Raw genomic sequence first — 21,915 nt, 5'->3', positions numbered from 1 at the left:
GAGAGGCCAAAGCAGAATAAATATAAGCAAGGGAGCACAATTAGCTTAGGATATAAGAAAGATTGCTGATTGGCTGAACATGACCGGTGGTACACTGATGGCCATGGGCTGCAATTGTACACTGAGTGTTCTGTACCAACCCACTGGATGAGAGAGTTTGGGAGTGTTCAGAGAAGGAATAAAACACAGATTAACCCATACTATGCTGGCTATAGGTATAAAACAATTTTTCAAAAGAAAACATTAAGAAAGACATCGCCATAATGAAGCAGGGCTGCAGGGGTGGCATTACATGAGGTATGACTATATTTACAGGCATGACTTTTTCTTTAACATCCATCTCTCCTCTAGGTCCTAAAATCAATTAGGACAGGGTTGCCATTTCTACTGTGTTACCATCTGTAACTCTAGTACCTGTTTTGAAACTTGACACAAAGCAAAGATGCAATTTATTCACAGTGCAGCTAAAGTCATAGCAACAAACTTAGCGTGGTCTCTAAGAATACGGGCTTTGGAGAGAGCCTGGGTTCAAATCCTCATTCCATCACTTCTTAAATTACGTGATCTGGTTCAAGTCTCTTAAATTCTCTGTGCCTCAGTTTTTTGTTCTACCGACTAGAGATCATAGCAGCTCCCATCTCATAGGTTGTTGTTAGGATAAGATGACAATGAAGAGAGTGTTTAGAACAGTGCTGATACATAACGAACATAAAATAAATGACAGTGATTATTGCTGTTGTTGCTATTCAACCTGGCCTCATGGGAAGCCAGGTATTCTGGGTCTGTGGACCAATTCTGATATGACTTAGGGAAGCTAAACATCTAAATGTTTGGAATGCTCATTAGGCGGAAGGATCCTTGGAGGCAAAGGCTGTGTTGGGCCTCAAACAGTATCTAGCATATAATAAATGCTCAACCCATGTGTGTCCCATTGAATACTCTATGCCCTTGCAGGATTTGGGTTGGAGCTCCTGGGTAGAAGCCATTCTCCTACCTTTGGAGACACCAAATCACCTTTTCCTCTCCACCTGGGCAGTGGGATTTTAGTTCGAGTCGACACTTTCATTGGTATCAAGGGACAAACAGGCCAACTTTTTCCCCCACCTTTTCTTGCTAATCCAGGGCCTGAACAGGATAGGTTCCCGGGAGCCTAAGTAATAATTATTTCAATTATCTTTTCTGTCACAGCACTTACTATCTACCAGGAACTATTTTAAGGATGAGGAAACTCAAGTATCATTGGCAGTTCCTAACCCCGGTGCTGGGTTAACCCAAGGGACCAACTGACTTCCAGAAGAACTCTCTCTCACAATAAAAACTGTCAGGCTGTCATTATTTTAACTCTTATTATGATGCACAGAAGACAACAAAAGGATGACTTAATTAAAGATTAAAATTGTGCTATTTTATTATTTTAATTATTTTATGGAATAACTCATTAAGCTGTCAGGAGCTCAACTTGCAAGCCCTTTACACCCAGCTTCGTCTCTCGACCATTTAAAGTTAAAAAACACACACAAAACAAGTGAAGTCTAAAGCCTGCTTATACCACAGAAGGTAAAACGACAATGCATGCATGAGGGGCCCAGTTTTTTAGCACAACATCGCAGAGCTGCTCTTCGCACCCACAGGGATTTTGTCACAAAGGGTGGGTGATTAAGAAGCTCATATTTGTGGCTGTGAGATCACCAGAAAGTCTACATAAAAGTCTACTTATGCCTGGTGGGCATCAGCACCCTTTCAATAGGATGGAGAACTAACTTAACTACATTTGTTTTTTTCCCCCAAAAGAATTCAAGATAACACTGACTCCTCTCAGTATGTGTTCTGGAAGAGCAGAGTAGAATTCCTAAGAACCACTGTGTCAGTCTTCTGGAAAGGAATGTGATTCACTCATGCCAAAAAGACTTTGGTGAATCCTTGGCAGCTAGCTTACTTGTCAATTTCAAAGACTGCGGAGTTTAGCACTGAGTTCCATTATCCAGCCTGACACACAGGAGATACTCAATAAAGGTTTTGAATGAGTGAATAAGTATATTTATCCATTTTAATATCCTTACGCACCTATTATGTAATTTTAGAGACAGACCATACTCAATAGGCAATCCTTCAAAAATCTGAAGGGAAAGATGGGGTGGAATCTGAATCTTGCCCCATCTGTTACTATTGTACCATCTACTTTAAAAAGGCAAGTAAAGACACACAGATGATTAACATATTACCTTTGACACTTTCTTAAAGTCCTAAGGGATTGGGGTGGTGAGTGTCCCCCACTTTCCTGCTCTAGCACACACAAGTACACGTGCATGCATAGACACTTTCTAATACGCATTCCTATGTGCATCTAGATAACATATACACAAGAAAACAGTCATTTGCACATTTGCTGTTCACGGCTTTGTTTACATAGCACTTCCACAGGGAGAAGTAATCATTTGTGAGCCCTTTAAACTGACGGAAGAGACATTTTTCAGTTCATTCTGTAAGTAAATGCGACGAGCCCAAGTCCCTGCTAAGAAATTCAAGCCTGGAGAACTGGATAAATGAGTATAAATGAATTCATTTGACTGAATGACATTTTCATTTAATTAAAGCAGAAAATCAGCTCTAAAACCAATGACTATCCTTGACAAAGAAGCAGAAACTGGTCCTTAATTAATAAATTTCTAATAGTGCTTTTGCAGGCTGAGAGGAGTCTTTAGTGAAGAAGTACACTGGGGAGGGGAGAAGTCGGGGAGACGAGAAAGAAAGGGAGAGAGGAAGCATAATGCATATTGAAACTTCTAGGAATAGAAAGAAAATTAGAGGCCATCTATTTATGCCTTAATACATGTCAAATCCTGCCAGACCAAAATTATGATCGTAAAACTCTTTGTGCGACAACACAAATACCCAAGTCTCAGGAGAGGATCAATTTTAAAACAAAACCAAACAAATTTAGGTCAACGCCATGTGCTCTGCTATTATTTCATTGCTTCCTCCTTTCTATGGTGTGGTCTGAATTTCAGGGACACAAATGATAACAGAAAAATCAAATTCCCAATAATTAGAATTAAAGTCAAATACCCACATATATAGTTTAGAGGCAACATGAATCACGAAAACCAAACTACAAGAAAGAAGTGGGATAAACTGAAATATATACTCAGGTGCTTCTGATGTATTTTCAGGCTCTCCATACACCATCCTCATCAATATTTAATAGTTTTTAGTGCTAAACATCCATTTCATTTATCGGATAATACTTGGAAAGACTGAGCCTTCAGATGTATAAATCAAAGCCACATCACCTCTTACACAGCAGATTCTTGAAACCTTCGAGTCACTGCTAATAATTTTCTGTGCACTCATTTATGCCGAATCAATTTCAATTATATCAATTAAAATGGCAACTAGCAAAATGTCACATCATTGATCTAACAAAATTAATGATTACTCAGGATATTTGGGGAGCATCATGAAAGGCTCGCTGCTTCATTATGATGTCAAGTTGGGAGATAAACAAATTTGATTTCTTAGTGCCCCAATATCTCGGGTACCCCGGAAGCAGCTCAGAAAAACCACATACCTCCCATTCCATGAAGAATGCAACAGACAGGAAACAAGAGTCCACGTCAAGCCTCACTTCAAACAAAACACTGTCTGGAATGAACTGGCCGCAATGGACTCCCAGAATGGAAATGGCTTTGTAGTTACTCTTACTTTTTAATTATGAATCCATAAAAAATTGATAGTGCATTCACTGCTTTGAGAAGATTAAGTTGAAAATGAAATAGAGTTAGTAAATAGGAGAAAAGGGCAACAATTAAACAAGGGAAAACAGAGGATCCACTCTCTGCTGGCTATTGCGCTGGGATGTAGGAGTACAAAATAAAATCAGAAGACAACTGAAGTAGTCTATGAGCTACAAGGAGATGGAGAGACACCATGCTACCACACTTTTGTAGAGGCTCCTCCTTCTGCCCATGCCAGCCATTGCCCATCCATCCAAACTTTTATCCTTCAAGATCTAGTTCACGTGTTGTACCTTTGGCAAGTCTTCCTTTATCCCACATGTTCCCAGGAGAGGCAAAGTTCCAGTTCTGTGTTATCACTATATATTTATGTATCTCAATAATGAGATACATACACATCTTATCCTTGTTGCTAGACTGGGTACTTCTTTTTACCCCTAGTACCCACCATGGAACCTTGTGCTCATTGAATGGAAGAACAAAAGGATACTATGTAATGAATACTACATTATTAGTATGAATAAAGTGCCTAGTAATGCAGAAGAGAGGATGATGGGTTCTGCCTGAGAGAGGAAGTAAGTCTTCTCAGAAGAGGTTCTATCTCATCAAAGTTAGGTCCTTCCATGAGTTTTATGATACCATATTCCTAACAACTCTGTGAAATAGTGTTGTTAGTTTTACAACTGAGGAATCTTAATCTCTGATAAGTGACTTGCCCAAAGTTAATACAACTATAAAATGCCCAGAATGACTTTCTATGGGATGCTATAGAGTTTGGATTTTATTCTGTAGGCAATTGGGAGACATGAAATATTTTAAGGAGGAAAATGTGGTCAGAAATATATCTAAATTAACTTTGGCAATACAAGTAGGAAGTTGATTGAAGGAGAATGAGTGGGTCAGTGCAGACCAGAGAGCAAATAATAACTAGTTGGTTATTCTACTGGCCTATGAAGGAGCTAAAGAGGGATGAATTGATACAGTGGTGAGGGTGGTGATGAGGCGAGGAAAACTGGAAACCCACTTTACAAGCAGAATCCAGAGGATCTGGTAACTGATTACACATGAAGGGAAAAGAGTAATCACAGGCGACTCTGAGCTTTTATATTAAGTGATGGAATGAGTAATGGCATTATTAACCTGAAGAAGAAACACAAGGGAAGAATAGGATGGAGAAATGGCGAGAAAGACAATGGGGTTAATTGTGGATATTTTTGCAATGTCAGTGGAATATTTAGGGGTTCACATCTTCTAGGGAGATTAAAACCAGGACCTGAAGCGTTAGACAGGTCTCAGGTGTATTTGAGCATCTCTATGAAGTAGAGGATGGTTAAGGCAATAGGAGGAGATGAGATTTACCAGAGAGCACACAAAATGAGAAGAGCAAAGAGGACCCATCCCCAGGGGGGCATGAACACTTGGGGAGTCATGGGGGATGGCAGCTTGCCACCAGCCTTAGAAGGAAACATTAGAAAGAGAAGAGGGGAACTAACAGAGTCATTATCATGCTCATGAAAATAGATGATTACCAAGGAGGAAAAGCTCAGTGTAACCCAATGGCAATGCAGAAGCCAAGTATAAAGAATGGATACGTGAACACAAGATTTGTAACACCAGTGGCACAACTAAATAAAAGACATGAAGGAGATAGAACACGCAAACGGTGTAATTTCAGAGATACTAGAAAAGGCCATCGGACACACTTCATATATGCATAGAAGGGAATCTGATTGGCTCCTATTTTCTTCCCCAGGAGCTGGAAATATTATTAGGTTTTCTTTCTAGAGAAAGAGGAAGAGAGACAAAGGAAGCACTTCTCAATGACATTTGGGAAAAGTCATGTCTTATTTTCTGTACACAGATGCTAAAAAAGTTTTGTCAAATTGATGAGTAAACTGTAGACATGTTTAAACTGAACTTTGAGACAATTTACTAGAAACTATCAGGAAAGCAGAGGCCACTTAAAATGTGGTAGCTCCAGGTAGTGCTAAGTGGAACGTCTACAAAGATACAGAAATTTTTAGAAAACTGCCAATATTTTTGTGTGTATTAAAGCTAGCCTCTAGTACTGTTATTCTACTTTTATTATCTTAAGAATACTGGCTTGGCAGTTTCTCATAAAGCTAAATATATACTTATGATACAACCCAGCAATCCCACGTCTAGGTTCTTATCCAGTGATATAAAAACTGATGTTTATACAAAAACTGGCATGTGAATGCTTATTATAGTAGCTTTATTAACATTTGCCCAAGCTGGAAACCCAGCTGTCTCTCAGCTGAGGAATGGATAACACACTGTGGTATATCCATCCAATGTAATACTAAGCAATGAAAATGAATAAACTACAGCACTGATAAGTCTCAATGCACTGTAGCAAGTGAAAAAAGCCAGACCTATGATTCCATTTTACATGATATTTTGGAAAAGGCAAAACTAAAGAGACAGAAAACATATCAGTGGCTGCCAGAGGCTGGAGGTGATGAGAAGGGTTGACAACAAAGGGGTACCAGGGAGAGTATTTTTCAAGTTATGGAACTTTTATATCTTGACTGTCGTGGTGGTGACACAACTATACGTGTTTGTCAAAACTTGCAGACCTGTACACTACAAAGAGTGAATTTTACTATCTTAATTAAAAACAATGAGAAGAAAGAATACTGGTCTGGGAATTAGGAGAACTGGGATCTAGTCTCAGTGATGCCACTAATTAGCCATGTAACCAAGGACTATCCTCTAATCTTCTTTGGGTCTTGGTGCCCAAATCTGTAAAATGAGACGGAACTATCTTAAAGAGTCTATTGGTATGTTCCATAAAGACTTCCTTTTTCAAGCTAGGTGGTAGACCAGATGGCCTGTTTCAATTCAAATGGACTACTTTATTTGCTGAAGTATCGTTGTGGGGGTGACCGGACTGAAATACCCAGCCTGTACACATGGTTTTGAAAAGTCCTCTTAGATTGGAAAGCAGTGTTTCTAATTTGTGTTGTTCCAAACGATGGAGCTTTGGGAAAGTCCATCTGGTCATGCAATTCGCAATTAAAATTTGACACATATATTTCGACAATGTGGAAAAAGTCTTTTGGGAAACACTAATGTTTAATGAGCTATAACTGGCCTCAGTAAACAATTGTGCTCTTTTTTTCCCCCTTTTGTAGGCACTAATTAAACAGGCATTGGAAGATGAAGGTGTTTACTACCTTCATCTGCCTTATCCTCCAGTGGGAGCACTGCTTTCTACTGCATGAAAGTTACCCAACCCTCACAATTACTGTTATGTTTTTACACTATCTATGTACTGGTAGCCAAGAAGGAATTGAAAAGGTGCCAGGAGTGATTCCAGACGATAGTGTCCCTTGGGTCGGGAAAGCACTTATAGCTCAGAAGACACTAAGAATAAAAACAACTATCTTGATGAAAATGGTATCAAAAGTTTACGTTTTTAACCTTGTAAAGTAGGGCTCCACACACTATGCCCAGCGGTTGTGTTTATGAACAAAGTTTTATTGGAATGCTGCTATGCCCAATTCATTTAGGATTGTCAGTGGTTGCTGTCGCACAGTATGACCCACAAAGACTAAAATACTTACTAACTGGCACTTTACAGAAAATGTCTGTCCACCCACTTTCATAGAATATGCCATAAACTATGCTATAGGGCTTCCACATAAAATCTCATTTAATCATCTTAGCACCACCATGAAATAAATAGGAATTATCATCCCATTTGACAGATCAGAGGTGGTCAAGTATAATGGACACAAGTGTGCTATGGAGTCAGGCAGACCTGTGCTATGCTTTTTACTAGCCGTTTGACTTTGCATCTCTTACTGAAATTCTCCATCTTCAGTGTCCCTGTAAATAAATTGGGACCAACAACCGTACTGACAATGGTAGGGTAGATGTCAGGAGTTGACGTGACAATTAGCGCAGTGCTCTGTAGATAGTAAGCACTTAATACTCATTAGCTATTTGAGAAAAGCTTTCAGTATCCCTGGAGTGTTTTTCGTCCCAGGAATATTGTCCATTAATAAAACACTAAGGATGCCTTTCGTATGCTTGGTTTGATTCATTTGAGGGATCCCAAAATAGTTTGCACTACTGCTCTGTGTTATGCAGGGCACCTTCCCTCCCGCCCCCCCATGTCTTGTGAATCAAGCAAAACGAAAGTTACTAATGACACTTCCGGCTCTGCACCGCATTTCTCAAGAGATAACTGGAGGTGCCCTGAGAGGGCAGAGTTCCTACCAGAACATGTAAGCAAGCAAGCCCAAGAGATCGACATCACTGCTGCTCCGTGGACAGGACACAGAAGACCAAAAGACTGTGTGGAGGAAGGAACCACTTCAAAGGCACCAACGGGAATGACATTCAAGCAGGGTCAATCATTGATTGTGTTGTTTGCAAATGTCAGGTAGTTACAGGGCCATTGTAAATAAAGGCAGGGAAACCAGAGGCCAGATTTTCAGCTGACAGACAGCTCTGGCTTTAGATGATGTGCTGTTTCAGGAATTTCTGTCACGATTTACTGATAATGCCTATACACTGATATACAGTGGGACCTCAGTTTTCGAACGTAATCCACGAGCTCGGAAACGTTCAAAAAGAGCTCACAGCTAGGCCTCAGGATCATACACTCAGAGGAAGCCGTGTGACATGTTCGACTTCTGAGTTGTGTTCGAAAACCGAAGCATTTACTTCCGGGTTTACAGTGTTCATAAACCAAAATGTTCGTCAATGGAGATGTTTGAAAACTGAGGTACTACTGTACTGACAAGTAAGACCTGACAATTAAGTTCATGAACTCCTCCGAGAAAAAGTACTACATACCTCATTGCTGAGTATCACTACAGTCACCTTCAAAGTACTCCCCTTGGGAAGCTATGCACCGATGCCAGTGCCTTGACCACCCTTCAAAGCAATTTTGGAACTCTTTTTCTGGAATGCTCATCAGAGCTGTCGTCGTATTACCCTTGATGTCCTGAATGTCATCAAAATATCTTCATTCCAATATTTCCTTTATCTTCAGGTAAAGAAAGAAGTCACTGGGGGCCAGATCAGGTGAGTAGGGAGGGTGTTCCAATACAGTTATTTGTTTACGGGCTAAAAACTCCCTCACAGACAGTGCCGTGTGAGCTGGTGCATTGTCGTGATGCAAGAGCCATGAACTGTTGGCGAAAAGTTCAGGTCATCTAACTTTTTTTCACGCAGCCTTTTCAGCACTTCCAAATAGTAAACTTGATTAACTGTTTGTCCAGTTGGTACAAATTCATAATGAATAATCCCTCTGATATCAAAAAAGGTTAGTAACATCGTTGCAATAAGTTCGCGAACTTAATTGTTACACCTTGCATCCACCATACCCATTTAAAAAATGCCTTATACTTCTCGTCTTTTAGTCAGCATCCAGAAGAAGGAGAACAAGTAAAAGGAGGGCAAACACTTCCTTTCACTTGTGTTTGGATAACTCTCAGTAGCTAGGACCAGCTTCCCCAGTCTATTTCTGACCATTTTGGTCCTATTACTGTCCCGGGGCTCCTGGAGAACTGAGTGAAAATGACTGGTGTATAAATAAAAGCTTAAGACAAGTTTCGAAACAGCAATAAAAAGTTGGAAAAGTAGGCTTAATTAGCTATTATTTTCTTTCCTCTAGAAACACGGTAGAATGTGTTTTCAGAGGGGCATACCTAATTTGAAGATCTGATTACAAACTGATGCGACTAATTTAATGTGTATGGATTTAGTTTCTACATCCAAACGAATGTTGTTTCCTTGAGAAAAAAAAAATCTTTAGAGTCCATTCACATGTTTCATTTTGGAGTTGATTTCCAAGTTTGTGGCAGGTTCTTTGAATGCCTCCGATATTGGCAAGACACGTTCCTTTGAGGATGGAATTCCTCTTTGGAAATGTCCACCAAATATTTAGCTCTAGAGCTTGTAAATAAAGTGAGTAGTCAAGCATGGTGGAAGTTGGTGTGTCAAAAATAAAGCTTGGAAGAAACAAATAACCCCATTAAAGAATGAGCAAAGGATCTGAATAGTTTTCCAAAGAACGTCCACAAATGGTAAATAAGCACATGAAAATGTGCTCAACATCATTACATCAGGAACATGCAAATCAAAATCACAATGAGATACCAACTTATTACACATATTAGATTGGTTATAATCAAAAAGACAATCACAAATGTTGGCAAGGATGTGGAGAAATTGGAACCCTCATACATTGCCTATGGGAATGTAAAACGGTGCAACTGCTTTGGAAAATATTCTGACCCCTCTTCAAATGGATACATATGGTGTTATCATATGACTCACCAATTCCACTCCTAGATATAGACCCAAGAGGAATGAAAACAGGTCCACATCAAAACTTGTACAGATGTTGAAAATAGCATTATGGATTACAGCCAAGGGTCAGAAACAATCCAAATGTCTATCACGTGATGCATGGATAAATAAAATGTTATACTCATGTAATGGAATAATAGTTGGCAATAAAAAGAAATGAAATGCTGACACATGCTCACAACATGGGTGAACTTGAAAAACATTACTGTACGTGAAAGTAGCCAATCGCAAAAGACCACATATTGAATGATTCCATTTATAGCAAATGTTCAGAATAGGCAAGCAGAAAGTAGATTAGAGGTTTCCAAGGATTGGTGGTTGAGGTGCGTTGGGAGGACATAAGAAATGATTGTTAATGGGTAAGTTTTTTTCTTTTTTTAAATTGAGGTAACGTTGCTTTATAATATTATGTAAGTTTCAGGTATACAACATTGTAATTCAATATCTGTATACACTATAGCGTGCATACCACCAAAAGTTGAGTTCCCATCTTTCAATTCTTATTATAGCAAACCTAGACTTAAAATATTTTAAGGCAACCCTTGCTGTCTTTAGAACTTCTATTATCAGTCAAAACAAAAACTAACCTGCCAATTTTTGTTTTATGTTTTACAAAGAAACCACCTTTTCAATAAGGCTATAGATTTTCTAAAGGCTGCCTGACATAAAATGAGTTTGTACATTAACATGTAAAGGACCAACAATAAAAAAAAAAAAAAGGGTAATATGAGTGCAGACAAAATATCCAAGAGCTGGAGAACATGACCTCGTCTAAAGGGAATGGAATGAAAGAATTCAAAATGCACAGCTTTTCAAAGCTAAGGAAAGTGACAATTGAAAAGGCTGAACTTAGCATTACCTTCCCAGAACACAAACACATATTTAGCTTAATAGACTTGAGCACTATCTCAGGAAAAATCTTATATATTATGCATCTAGGGCAATGAAAGCTGTGGAAAATGATTTTGCAAAGCAAACACACTGCAGGCTGACAGTAGCAGAGATAAAAAAGAGTCTAAGGCACACATGATAAATTTAGCTCTCATTTTTTATACATCGTCACAGGAGGAAAACAGGAGTGAAGGAAACCTCAGACACTAAATACAATCTGGCAGAGCGACGCTTGTGATTGAAGCTTAAAAAATGTGTGTGTCTGTATTTTCTGGTTATAACCATAACATGGACTTATACTATTTGGAAATATATAGAATTTTTCCAAATTTGGAAAATATAGAAAAGTATTTTAAAAAATTAAAATCACCCACAATCCTACCACCCAGAGAAAATCATTATCAAAATATTGGCATATTTTTGCAGCCCTTTTTTTTATGTACATATAAAAATATAATTGTTTTTACAGAATCGGGCTCATTATAAATAAAATTTTATACATGGCCTTTTCCCCACACTTCTGATTACTTCCTGAGTACTTTCCTATGTTATTACATACTCTTTGAAGATTTAATGTTAATGACTGCATTATACTGGATCTTGTGAATTTGAACAAAACTATTTGAGTCTTTCCATATTACAGGACCTCTGCGTTGTTTCTAATTTTCCAGTTTTATACACAGCACTGTGTTGGATTTTCTTGTAATAAATCTTTGAATCTCTACTTACTTCTTAAAAGAAACTTAAACGTATATCAATATATCAAATTCAAATTTAAATCACTCACTGTACCCACACCTATAAATTGACCATTGGAAGTCTCTGAAGACAAGTGCAAATAAGCCATAACAAATACACAGTACTATTTTCCTATCACTTGAAGACTATGTTTATCCTTCTGGAGCAGTCATCTTTCAGGCAGCACCTTACTTCCTCTAGGCAAATGGACAATTACTGGTTTAATCTAAATGCAATAACATGAAACTTGGCTGACCCAGATTTCTTCAATATCAGTATGCATGCCATCACAATATTCTACACATTGAAAAATACCCAAGGCTCTCAAAACTACATATTTTATTATCTTTCATTTAAAACGATGTACAGTGGGCATTACAACACATAAAATGTCATAGCCAATGGAGGTTGACAACATCCAAACCTTACGTAGACACGCAAATTCCATGTAGTATAACTTAAGGTTTTCTTCAAATTCCAGCTTTGTGCTGTCACTTCCAGTTTTAGGACTTAAGTGCTTTCATCATATTGAAGTTAGTAATGATTCTTATTTAGAATTATATGGTTTTAACATTCCAGTCTTAAATTCCCTACAGTCTATTTTTTAAAATGGTTCTGTTTTCCAGATTCTAAATAAGGTTCTCATAAAATTGTGTGTGTGTGTGTGTGTATACGCGCATGTGTGTATACATACATATATGTGTATATATATATATATATATATATATATATATATATATATGTATACAAATACCTCTAAAATGTTTTTCTCCTATTAGTGAAAAGCAAAGTAAAACAAAACACAACAAATATCCCACTTACATCACTCGTAATATGAACTACAGAATCACTCAAATGCCAAGGTCACCAGACGAAGATAACTTGGGCTGCACTGTACAGTTGTGCAGACTGTACACTGTATAACACTAGGGGGTGAAACTGTATCCTGATCTATGTGACTGGTACTCCTCTGGGGTTGTGCAGTGCACAACCTACATAGCTGTATGTCACGACCTTGAAATTAGCTCAGAGACTTCTGTTCACCCATCTATTACTTATTTGTGCATCCTTCCCCCTAGTGAGCTATGAAAAAGAGAAGGTTTAGGAGGGTGTGGCCTTTACAGCTACGTACTTTTTTTTAATGAAGGAAACGTTGCAAACAAACCAATCACCATTTCTCCCAGGCAACCCTTCGTCACGCAGGTAAGAGTTTCTTCCCTCCAGCCTCCCCTTCCATCCACCCACCAGAAAACAGCAGGGTACCTTGTGTGAGTAACTGTAGGTTTCGGACTTCTTCCCGCACCTTCAGCTGCAGCACTTGTTGTAAAATGTGCTGCCGGAGGTTGTCCTGGGCAATCCCCATTCGCTCAAGCTTTTTGTCAGTAAGTCTCAGCAGGGCTCGCCCTGTAGAGTTTTAAGAAATAAAAGGAAAAGCAAATGAACAAGGGCTGCAGAAGGATTTCCTTCTTAGCCTTGGCTAATCCTGTCCTAACAGAAATTTCCATTCTAATTTCCATAGCTCCTTTAGAATACACGGTCCTCTGTTTTTCTGGCTGACCAGAATGGATAATCTAGATGAAAAAAATCCACAAATTTAAAAAAAAACAACCTCAATTTGTATCTAATATTGGCCACTCCCCCCCAAATGACCAATAATTGAGTTAAAACAGCAAAAAAATTGAACCTGGGTATTTGGGTGCCAGATTACAGGTTTCCATACAAACACCACGCTTTGTTGGGTGATGGGCTCGGAGGCTGGCCCATGTCACTGACAACCCAGCTGGGATTACAGGGAAAGGCCAACATTCAGCCCAGGTTACAATAGCGTTTCCGGGAATATGGATTTAATATTTCAGTTTTAGTCAGCAGCACCCAACTCCCCTGCTGCACCCTGGTGCTGGGCTAGACTCATTTCCAGCTGGTGGGAGCTATGCCGTCATCCTAACCACTGACCTAAGGCAGAGGTCCCAGCAGGGTGGGGGTGAGAGGAACATGGTGAGCAAGGACATCTCAAAACTGCAAGATGAGGAGTCTTGGGTATGAGGGCCGCGGTGTGCAGACACCCTGGACCCGGGGCAGCCTGGCCTGGCTTCCTTTCAGCCCGTTCCTTTCCCCCGAAGGTCTGCATGCTTCCCTTGCTACGGTGGTTTCCATTGAATTCCCAAATTCTGCCCTTTCTGTGCTTGCCCCGAAATAAACATACTTCCATTGTGAGAATGTAGCACACGAAATAGAGAGAATGATGGTTGTTAAATGCTCCTAGCGCCACCCTGGGCTCTCACGCCAACACCCCTACGCCTCACACCTGCAGATCTTTTCTTCTGATTGATATAGAATCCACAGAGGCAACCAACTCTGTCATCAATGGGAAGGCTTTGGGTAGCACAGCATATACACTTCAGAAAATGGAGGGTGTATCTCTGCCGAAAAGAAACCCAGTAGCCAGAAGGCGAGGTTAATGGGTACACTGGCAATCACAGGGACAAAATCGGATTCGCCATCTGCCTTGGATGGTTTCTACAGAGCCACCCAAGTCTGTGGTCCTGAAACATCTTTACCATAATTAGATCATTTCCAGGAGCAAATGTCCCATCAATCTCCTATCCTACCTCCTCCTGCTGACCACAAAATAAAAGGTGTCCAAATAAGTGTGATGTTGCTTTTGATGCATGTATCAGAAAGTGGTAAGTAGTCAATCATCAATCACACCTTTTGTTCGAAATTTATATTGTTATTTTCTGTTGTTGATCATATGAGGATTAATCTAACAAATATTTATTGAGCACTTACTATGTCCTAAGTTAACTCAGGGTGCTCAGTAGGCAGTTGCCTGCACAGGGAGGAGCCAAAGAGGGAAAACAATCAACTCAATCTCAAAGAAAAGAAGTGCCAACTACATTTCCTGATATCCTTAACTGGTTTTAAATCATATTTAGGTGATCCTGGCTGCTGGGCCATTCGTAGACTCATAGATTCTTGGAGATGAAAGAAACTTAAAGGGCTTCACATGGATTGTACTCCCGGTCTTTACTTCTTTTCTTTAACAAGGGTTTATTGAGTACCATGAAATGCCTGACACTATTCTGTGGCTCTGGAGACAGGCAGGGCTGTCTATCTTCAGAGTTGACCATTTAGTTTGACAGGCAGACAATATACACATAATCTGATACAGAGGGGCAGACAGGGACCCCTACTGGAAGGATGGAGCTATTGGGGTTTTAGCGGTTAGGAAAGAAGAGGTGACCCACCAAACATATAGAAGAGTCAAGGCAATTAGAGTAATGGCGGGAAAGCTAGTATCACTGGGGCAGAGTAGGCAAGACAAGAGAATGACAGGAAATGAGGTGTGAGAGAAGACAGGGGCCAGAACATATAGGGCCTCCTAGCCTTGGTGAAGATTGGATTTTATTCTAAATGTGGACAGTTTTGAGCAAGGGGTGACTTGGGCATGATCTCAATGTATCAAAAGAATCTCTCTGGTCACTAAGTAGAGAATGGATTAGGGGGAGAGAGGTAAGTGTAGGACAATAAGAGGAGTCAGCATACTGCATGGTAGTCAAAACAGGAAGTGATGGTACCTTAGACCACCAGGGTGGAGTAGTAGAATCCTGGATATATTTGGAATGACTTTAGGACGCTAGAAGTGGGGTATGAAGGAAATACAGACATCAGAAATGACTCGGATTTTCAACCTGAGCTACCAGTGGCTGGGGGCATCATTTCAGTACAAGAAGTGGAGTCACCACTCCAAGGGAGAATGTGTTAGAGGGAGGAAATCAAGGTAGTGTTACTGCTATTTTTTTTTTCTTTTGGAAAGGACAGAATTAAACAAAGGAGGACCGTTAGAATATTCTTATTTATTTCCCATAGTGCTTTCATTCCTTCAACACTCTCCTCTGAGTAGACTGGAGGTGAAAGGTAAGCATAGGCATATCCTGGTGGAATTCAGAGAAATAAGAGGGCCCTCTTCTGACCCCAGCTCCATACTGCTTAGCCCCAAGAGGTGTCTTCAGTGTTAAAAATGTTTCCCAGGACGTTTGTAGACATTCAAGCCTGAGAATATTCCGCGAGGAAGTTCACCCAGTAGAAACATGGATCTGAAGCTCTGCTAAAAATCTCAGAAAATTAGAATTTTGCTGCAATTGAAGCATGAGTATATACACAAAAGCTTTATTGTGTGTGACCCACTATAATACCAGCTTCATAAGAATAAGTCTCTCTCCTGTCAGGGTCCCTATTGTCACCTGTTCCCTATTGTTGCCTATGTGCTGGCACATAGTAATGCTCAAGAAACATTTATTGAATGAATATGCTTGGTGCTCAAATGAATATTGTCTTCCTTACTCACGTCCTGATGATCTCAAGGCCATTAAATAACTGTCTTTCCTTTGGTTGGAAACTGGCTCTCCGATAAGACAACAATGAGGACAGCAACGGGAAACTGAATGTTGCAGAGGGAGGAGGCAGCATTTTGTTGGTGTTGACCCCAGACACACATACCAGGTGAAAGGAACAGAGAATTTGAGACCCAAAGAATACACCACCTTCCTGTATGCTTAAGGAAAATTCTCTTTTAGAACAGGCACTGAGTGAGACTACAAGCCTTGTTGGACAGATGGGCGGCAAGAATGGGTGGCAGACAATTGACTCAGAGAACAGTGTAGTCATGTCCTACGGTTGCCATAGCAGATTAAAAACATGGGGGCTTCAAACCACAGAACTTTATTCCATTCAGTTCTGGAAGCCAGAGTTCAACATCAGTTTCACGAGGCTGACATCAGGGTGTTGGCAGGGCCACACTCCCTTTGAAGGCTGTAGAGAAGAATCCCTTCTGGAAACTTTCAGCTTTTGCTGGCTGCCAGCATTCCTCTGTGACCACATCACTCTAATCTCTGCCTCTATTTTCATGTCACCTTCTGTTCTGCGGGAGTCTCTCTTATAAGTAACCTTCACCCTGCCTCTCTCGTATAAGGACACTTGTGAGTTGATTTAGGGCTCGCTTGAATAATTCAGGATAACCTCCTTATGTGAGGATCTTTAACTCAATCACACTGGCAGAGACCCTTTCTCTTTATGAGAGCACATTTACAGAGATGCCAGGGACCTGGTATCTCTGGGTAGCCAGTATTTGGTCTACTACAAGCTGGAAGGATCCTCTGAGATTTCTGAAAAGGACACAGAATTCATTATGTCCACATGGAGAAGTGAGGCTCAGGGAACATGACTTGCCTGAAACCACCAGGAAATGAGGGGGAAGACTTAGGCTGAGACATGTGTCTCTGTCCTTCAGGCCCAATCTGGACTTTGGTCTTTAGTCCAGATGCGCCCCCATCTTCTGAGAATCATCACAGAAGCCCTGTCACAGCTTTTCAAGATGATCATCTACCACAAGGCACAACTGGAAGTGTCAGGGACAGCTGGAGGGGGACCAAAAGGGCAGCTCCAGTCCCTACCCTACTGGGAAGCCTCGGTGTCACCGCAAGTGGCTGGGAGTCCACCTTTCCCAGAGAAGAGGCTGAATTACAGGCCTCTTGTCTGCTAAGAATAAAGGTCACTGTACAGTTCCCCAAACAAATGGCCACTTGTGCACTGGGTTAGCTCCAAACCTGCTCTCAAGTAAAGTCCTGCATCATGCAACAGGTAGAAGTCCCTGGCTCTACTCTAGTCCTGGCGATCAAAGAAATAGTGTGACACGTGTTGGGCATACAACCAGTGTCCCATAACCTGAACCTGTGTTTCTTTATGTCACCACCATTATTACAAAATTGGAATTTCTGGAACAAAGAAATAAGGAGAGAGACATAATCTCAAAAGCATGGGATCTGGAGCTAAAGGTATAGAGAAATGTCCAGGAAAGCATATGAATCTTAATTTCCTCATCTCTACAATGGGAAGGACAATGACACAATTTCATAAAGTGACCATGAAGATGAAATGACAGAATACGTACATATGCCCTTTGCAAACCGGAATCATTATGATGATGCAATTTGGGGAGCATAGTTTTGTGGCTGGGTGAGGATGCTTTCTCTGCTTCTGTCATTCATCATCGTAACAATTATTGTAACAGCAAACATCTACTGAGCAGTTACTAGGGGTCAAACACTGTCCTAAGAGCTTTACACGGATTATCTCATTTTCAGCGATTCTCTGAAGATGCTATGATTAACTATCATCAATTAAGAGCTACCGTACACAGTTAAAGTTCATATACTTCCTAAGCTGGGATACAAATCTACACAGAGGACATGCTCTTAACCACCTTCCTAAACTACCACCCAGGAATTCTTTGGACAGACCTCGTGTATTCCCCAAGCCCATTTCTGCTGATTCTCACATACATAGTCCCACTGAGGCAGGTAGGCGGCTGATGGTCAGGGAAAAGTCTCCATTCTGATGACTTAAAGGCAAGACGCATGAACACTGGCGTGACTTCACAACGCCCAAGGCTGTGATGGCTTTCACTCTTTGGTCTTCACTCAGTGGAGCACGACAGGGGACCAAGGGGGTTCTGAGAGCAGCCATTCATCAGACCCATGCACTCTTTCATCATACGGACCATTTACATCTATACCATGGGCCGGACATGTTCCAGTGCTAGGAACTAGGAAGAGAAAGAAGAATAAGACGATTTCCCTGCCTGAGGGACAAGCACAAGTTCTTTAAGAGCCCATAGGAGGGGCGCCGACCTTCACTGGGGTCCTTGAACAAAAAATAAAAGTCACAAAGGAGTTGGAAGGGCATTCGAGGTGCAGGGAATAGCACAGGCAAAGACGGGGCTCTGAAAAACAAATGCTACATCTGGGGAGCTCCAAGAAACGACAGCGCTGAGCGTGAAGCATGAGGCTGCGATCTTCTGTGCCGCTTCACAACACCTGTCTTCTATGGAAACCAGTCTTACCCTGTGCTTTTTCTCTCTCCCCATCCCAAAGCAGCCATAGGAGACACAGAGAGGATGTTTACAGTCATAAAACACCCCCATTTGTAGAGCTAATATTACGAATACCTCATTTTTGCCTGCGCGGTGTCCCTGACCATTTCTGATAAAAGAATCTCTTTTGTCTTTTGGGAGCTGTTCCTCCTTACCTGGTGGGCCTTTCAATCATTGAAAATAAATTCCTCTGATACGGTTTGCTTCTAAAGTACTCTATACTTTTCTTGCTTATTTTGTTTATTTTTGATTGTGTGCTTCCCTCCCACCTCCTCCTGTCGTGTAAGATCCAAAAGAGCAGGGCTTCACTCACGCTTCCAGGCCCCTAGCGAGGGCCTAACTCAGTGTAGGCACTACATAAATACGGCATTTGGTAAATTCGTGCTGGCTGTGTGATCCAGACGGGGCAAAGAAAATTTATTTCCTAGAAAAGGGATGGTTTCCGAGAAAGAAGTTCTCTTTCTTTCTTAGATTATGTCTCACGGGATAATATACGCCTAGACTTGCTGTCAGGGGCTATCTTTGTCACCAGAGAATTAAGACAACAGAGACAGCAGGACTGAGAGACAGGAAGAGGAAAGGGGGGTGGGGGAGGGAGGAGAAGGCAGGGAAGGAGGGAGAAAGATAAGATGCCATTATTTGATTTCCTGAATAGAGCCTTGTCCGTAGTTAGACACCCTGGGTTTCTCGTTTATGTAAGTCAACATCCGGGGGAGGAGGTTAATGAGTTGAGCTCATTTGTACCATTTGCACCCAACAGAATCTTGGCTTAACAGATCGCAGCTTACGTGTAATTCTCTTATGTGTAAGCTGACTTGCTGTACGGGCCCGCTTATCCCCAATTCAAGAAAGTCCATCGCGGTGCAGGTAAGAGTGATATGAACCTACAGCAATTTATTTTCAAAAAGTTAATCATTGGCGAATTTTGGTACTTTAATTATTATTCCTTACAAATTATTCAGAATACACCTTTATTCTTTTTTTTTTAACTAAAGTTTATTGGGGTGACAATTGTTAGTGAAATTACATAGATTTCAGGTATACAATTCTGTATTACATCATCTATAAATCCCATTGTGTGTTCACCACCCAGAGTCAGTTCTCCTTCCATCACCATATATTTGATCCCCTTTACCCTCATCTACCACCCCTTACCCCCTTACCCTCTGGTAACCACTAAACTATTGTTTATGTCTATGAGTTTTTGTTTCTCATTTGTTTGTCTTGTTCTTTTGTTGTTTTCGGTTCATATACCACATATCAGTGAAATCATAGGGTTCTCTTCTTTTTCTGTCTGACTTATTTCGCTTAGCATTATAATCTCAAGGTCCATCCATGTTGTCACAAATGTTCCTATATCATCTTTTCTTACAGCCGAATAGTGTTCCATTGTGTACATATACCACGACTTCTTTATCCATTCATCTATTGAAGGACATTTTGGTTGTTTCCATGTCTTGGCCACCGTAAACAAAGCTGCAATGAACATTGGAGCACACGTGTCTTTATGGATAAATGTTTTCAGATTTTTTGGGTAGATACCCAGGAGAGCGATTGCTGGGTTGTATGGTAATTCTATTCGTAATTTCTTGAGGAACCTCCACACTGCCTTCCATAACAGCTGCACCAGTCTGCATTCCCACCAACAGTGTATGAGCGTTCCTTTTTCTCCACAGCCTCTCCAACACTTGTTACTATTTGTCTTGTTGATGATAGCCATTCTGACTGGGGTGAGGTGATAGCTCATTGTGGTTTTTATTTGCATTTCTCTGATGATTAGTAAGGCTGAGCATTTTTTCATATGTCTATTGGCCATTTGTATGTCCTCTTTGGAGAAATGTCTCTTCAGGTCCTCTGCCCATTTTCCAATTGGGTTGTTTGTTGTTTTGTTGTTGAGCTTCATGACTTCCTTGTATATTTTGGATATTAGCCCCTTATTGGAGGTGCTATTTAATTGCCTACTTGTCTACGTTTGATGCACCTGGGACAACCTTCTTATCCAGTTGCATGGAGGTCACAAACTCAAATGTCGTCAGGATGACATAACTGTGTGAAGAAAACCATTCTAAGACACGGTGGGGGATGGGGTTAGGTGGACCACAATGCACTGGACTGGTTGTTTACCCCAAAAATGAGCAATCCTCACCCTAGAGGATTGCTATGCTAGAATATAGGCCAAGTACTATTGGTACTTCCTCTATTTTTAAGAACAACTGATGGATTATTACTCTGCCAAAAAAAGAATGAAATCTTACCATTTGTGACAACACAGATAGACCTAGGGAGTATTATGCTAACTTAAATAAATCAAACTGAGAGAGACAAAAACCACACGATCTCACTTATATGTGGAATCTAAAGAACAAAATAAACGAACAAAATAGAAACAGATCTATAGATACAGAGAACAAACTGATGGTTACTAGATGGGAGGGGGCTGAGGGGCTAGGTGACAAAGGTGAAGGGATTAAGAAGTACAAATTGGTAGTTACAAAGAGTCACAGGAATATAAAGTACAGAATGGGGAATATAGTCAACAATATCGTGAAAACTACGTGTGATTCAGATGGGTACTAGACTTATCAGGGGGATCACTTCATAAGTTACATAAATGTCTAACCACTACACTGTACACCTGAAACGAATATAAAACAATATTGAATGTCAACTATAATTAAAAAAAAATAGTCACAGGGATATATAGTATAGCATGGGGAATACAGTCAATAATATTTTAATAACTATGTACAGTATCAGATGGGTAATAGACTTAGTGGGGTTATTACTTTGTGAGGTATATGTCTAATCACTATGCTGTTTTATACACCTGAAACTAATTTAAAAAAAAAAAAGAATAAACAGGTACAGGGAAACATTAATGATGAAAAAATAAAATACCAAATCAAAGAAACAATCAAAGCAATGCTGGGTTGTGAATATTTATATATATATGTATGTATATAACAATCTGAATATACCTGTTTCAGGAGGATGGTGTGGAAAAGCAGAAAAAAATGATAGTAAAAGATAACTGAATCATCATTTAATAATTTAGAGGCAATAGATGGTGCACTTAATTGGTGATATAAAAGATAGCAGGGTATGTATGTTATTTAGCCATGTGGAGATATGTGAAAGTCACAACAAAAAAACAACTTAAAAAGTGGAAAGCAGTTGCTTCTACGGAAGGGTCTGCGGCAGGCTTTCTCAACCTTGGCACTCTGAAATTTTCTGTGAGTCTGTCATATGCCTGTGCACGTCAGCATGTTC

The 21,915-nt window shown here is 40.3% G+C and overlaps 1 protein-coding gene across 3 annotated transcripts in view; it reads right to left on the bottom strand.

Annotated features, from left to right (window-relative positions):
* SAMD12 (sterile alpha motif domain containing 12) overlaps positions 1-21,915 on the bottom strand; it is a 371,640-nt gene that overhangs the window by 143,298 nt on the left and 206,427 nt on the right. For all 3 annotated transcript variants that reach the window (XM_081071268.1, XM_081071270.1, XM_081071269.1), the window contains exon 4: positions 12,978-13,118. In XM_081071268.1, coding sequence (XP_080927394.1) covers positions 12,978-13,118 — 141 coding nt within the window. The remainder of the gene's footprint in view (positions 1-12,977; positions 13,119-21,915) is intronic.

The sequence above is a fragment of the Rhinolophus hipposideros genome (assembly GCF_964194185.1).
Source record: "Rhinolophus hipposideros genome assembly, chromosome: 13".
In the NCBI taxonomy this organism is placed as follows: Eukaryota; Metazoa; Chordata; class Mammalia; order Chiroptera; family Rhinolophidae; genus Rhinolophus; species Rhinolophus hipposideros.
This window is presented reverse-complemented; position numbering and strand designations above follow the sequence as displayed.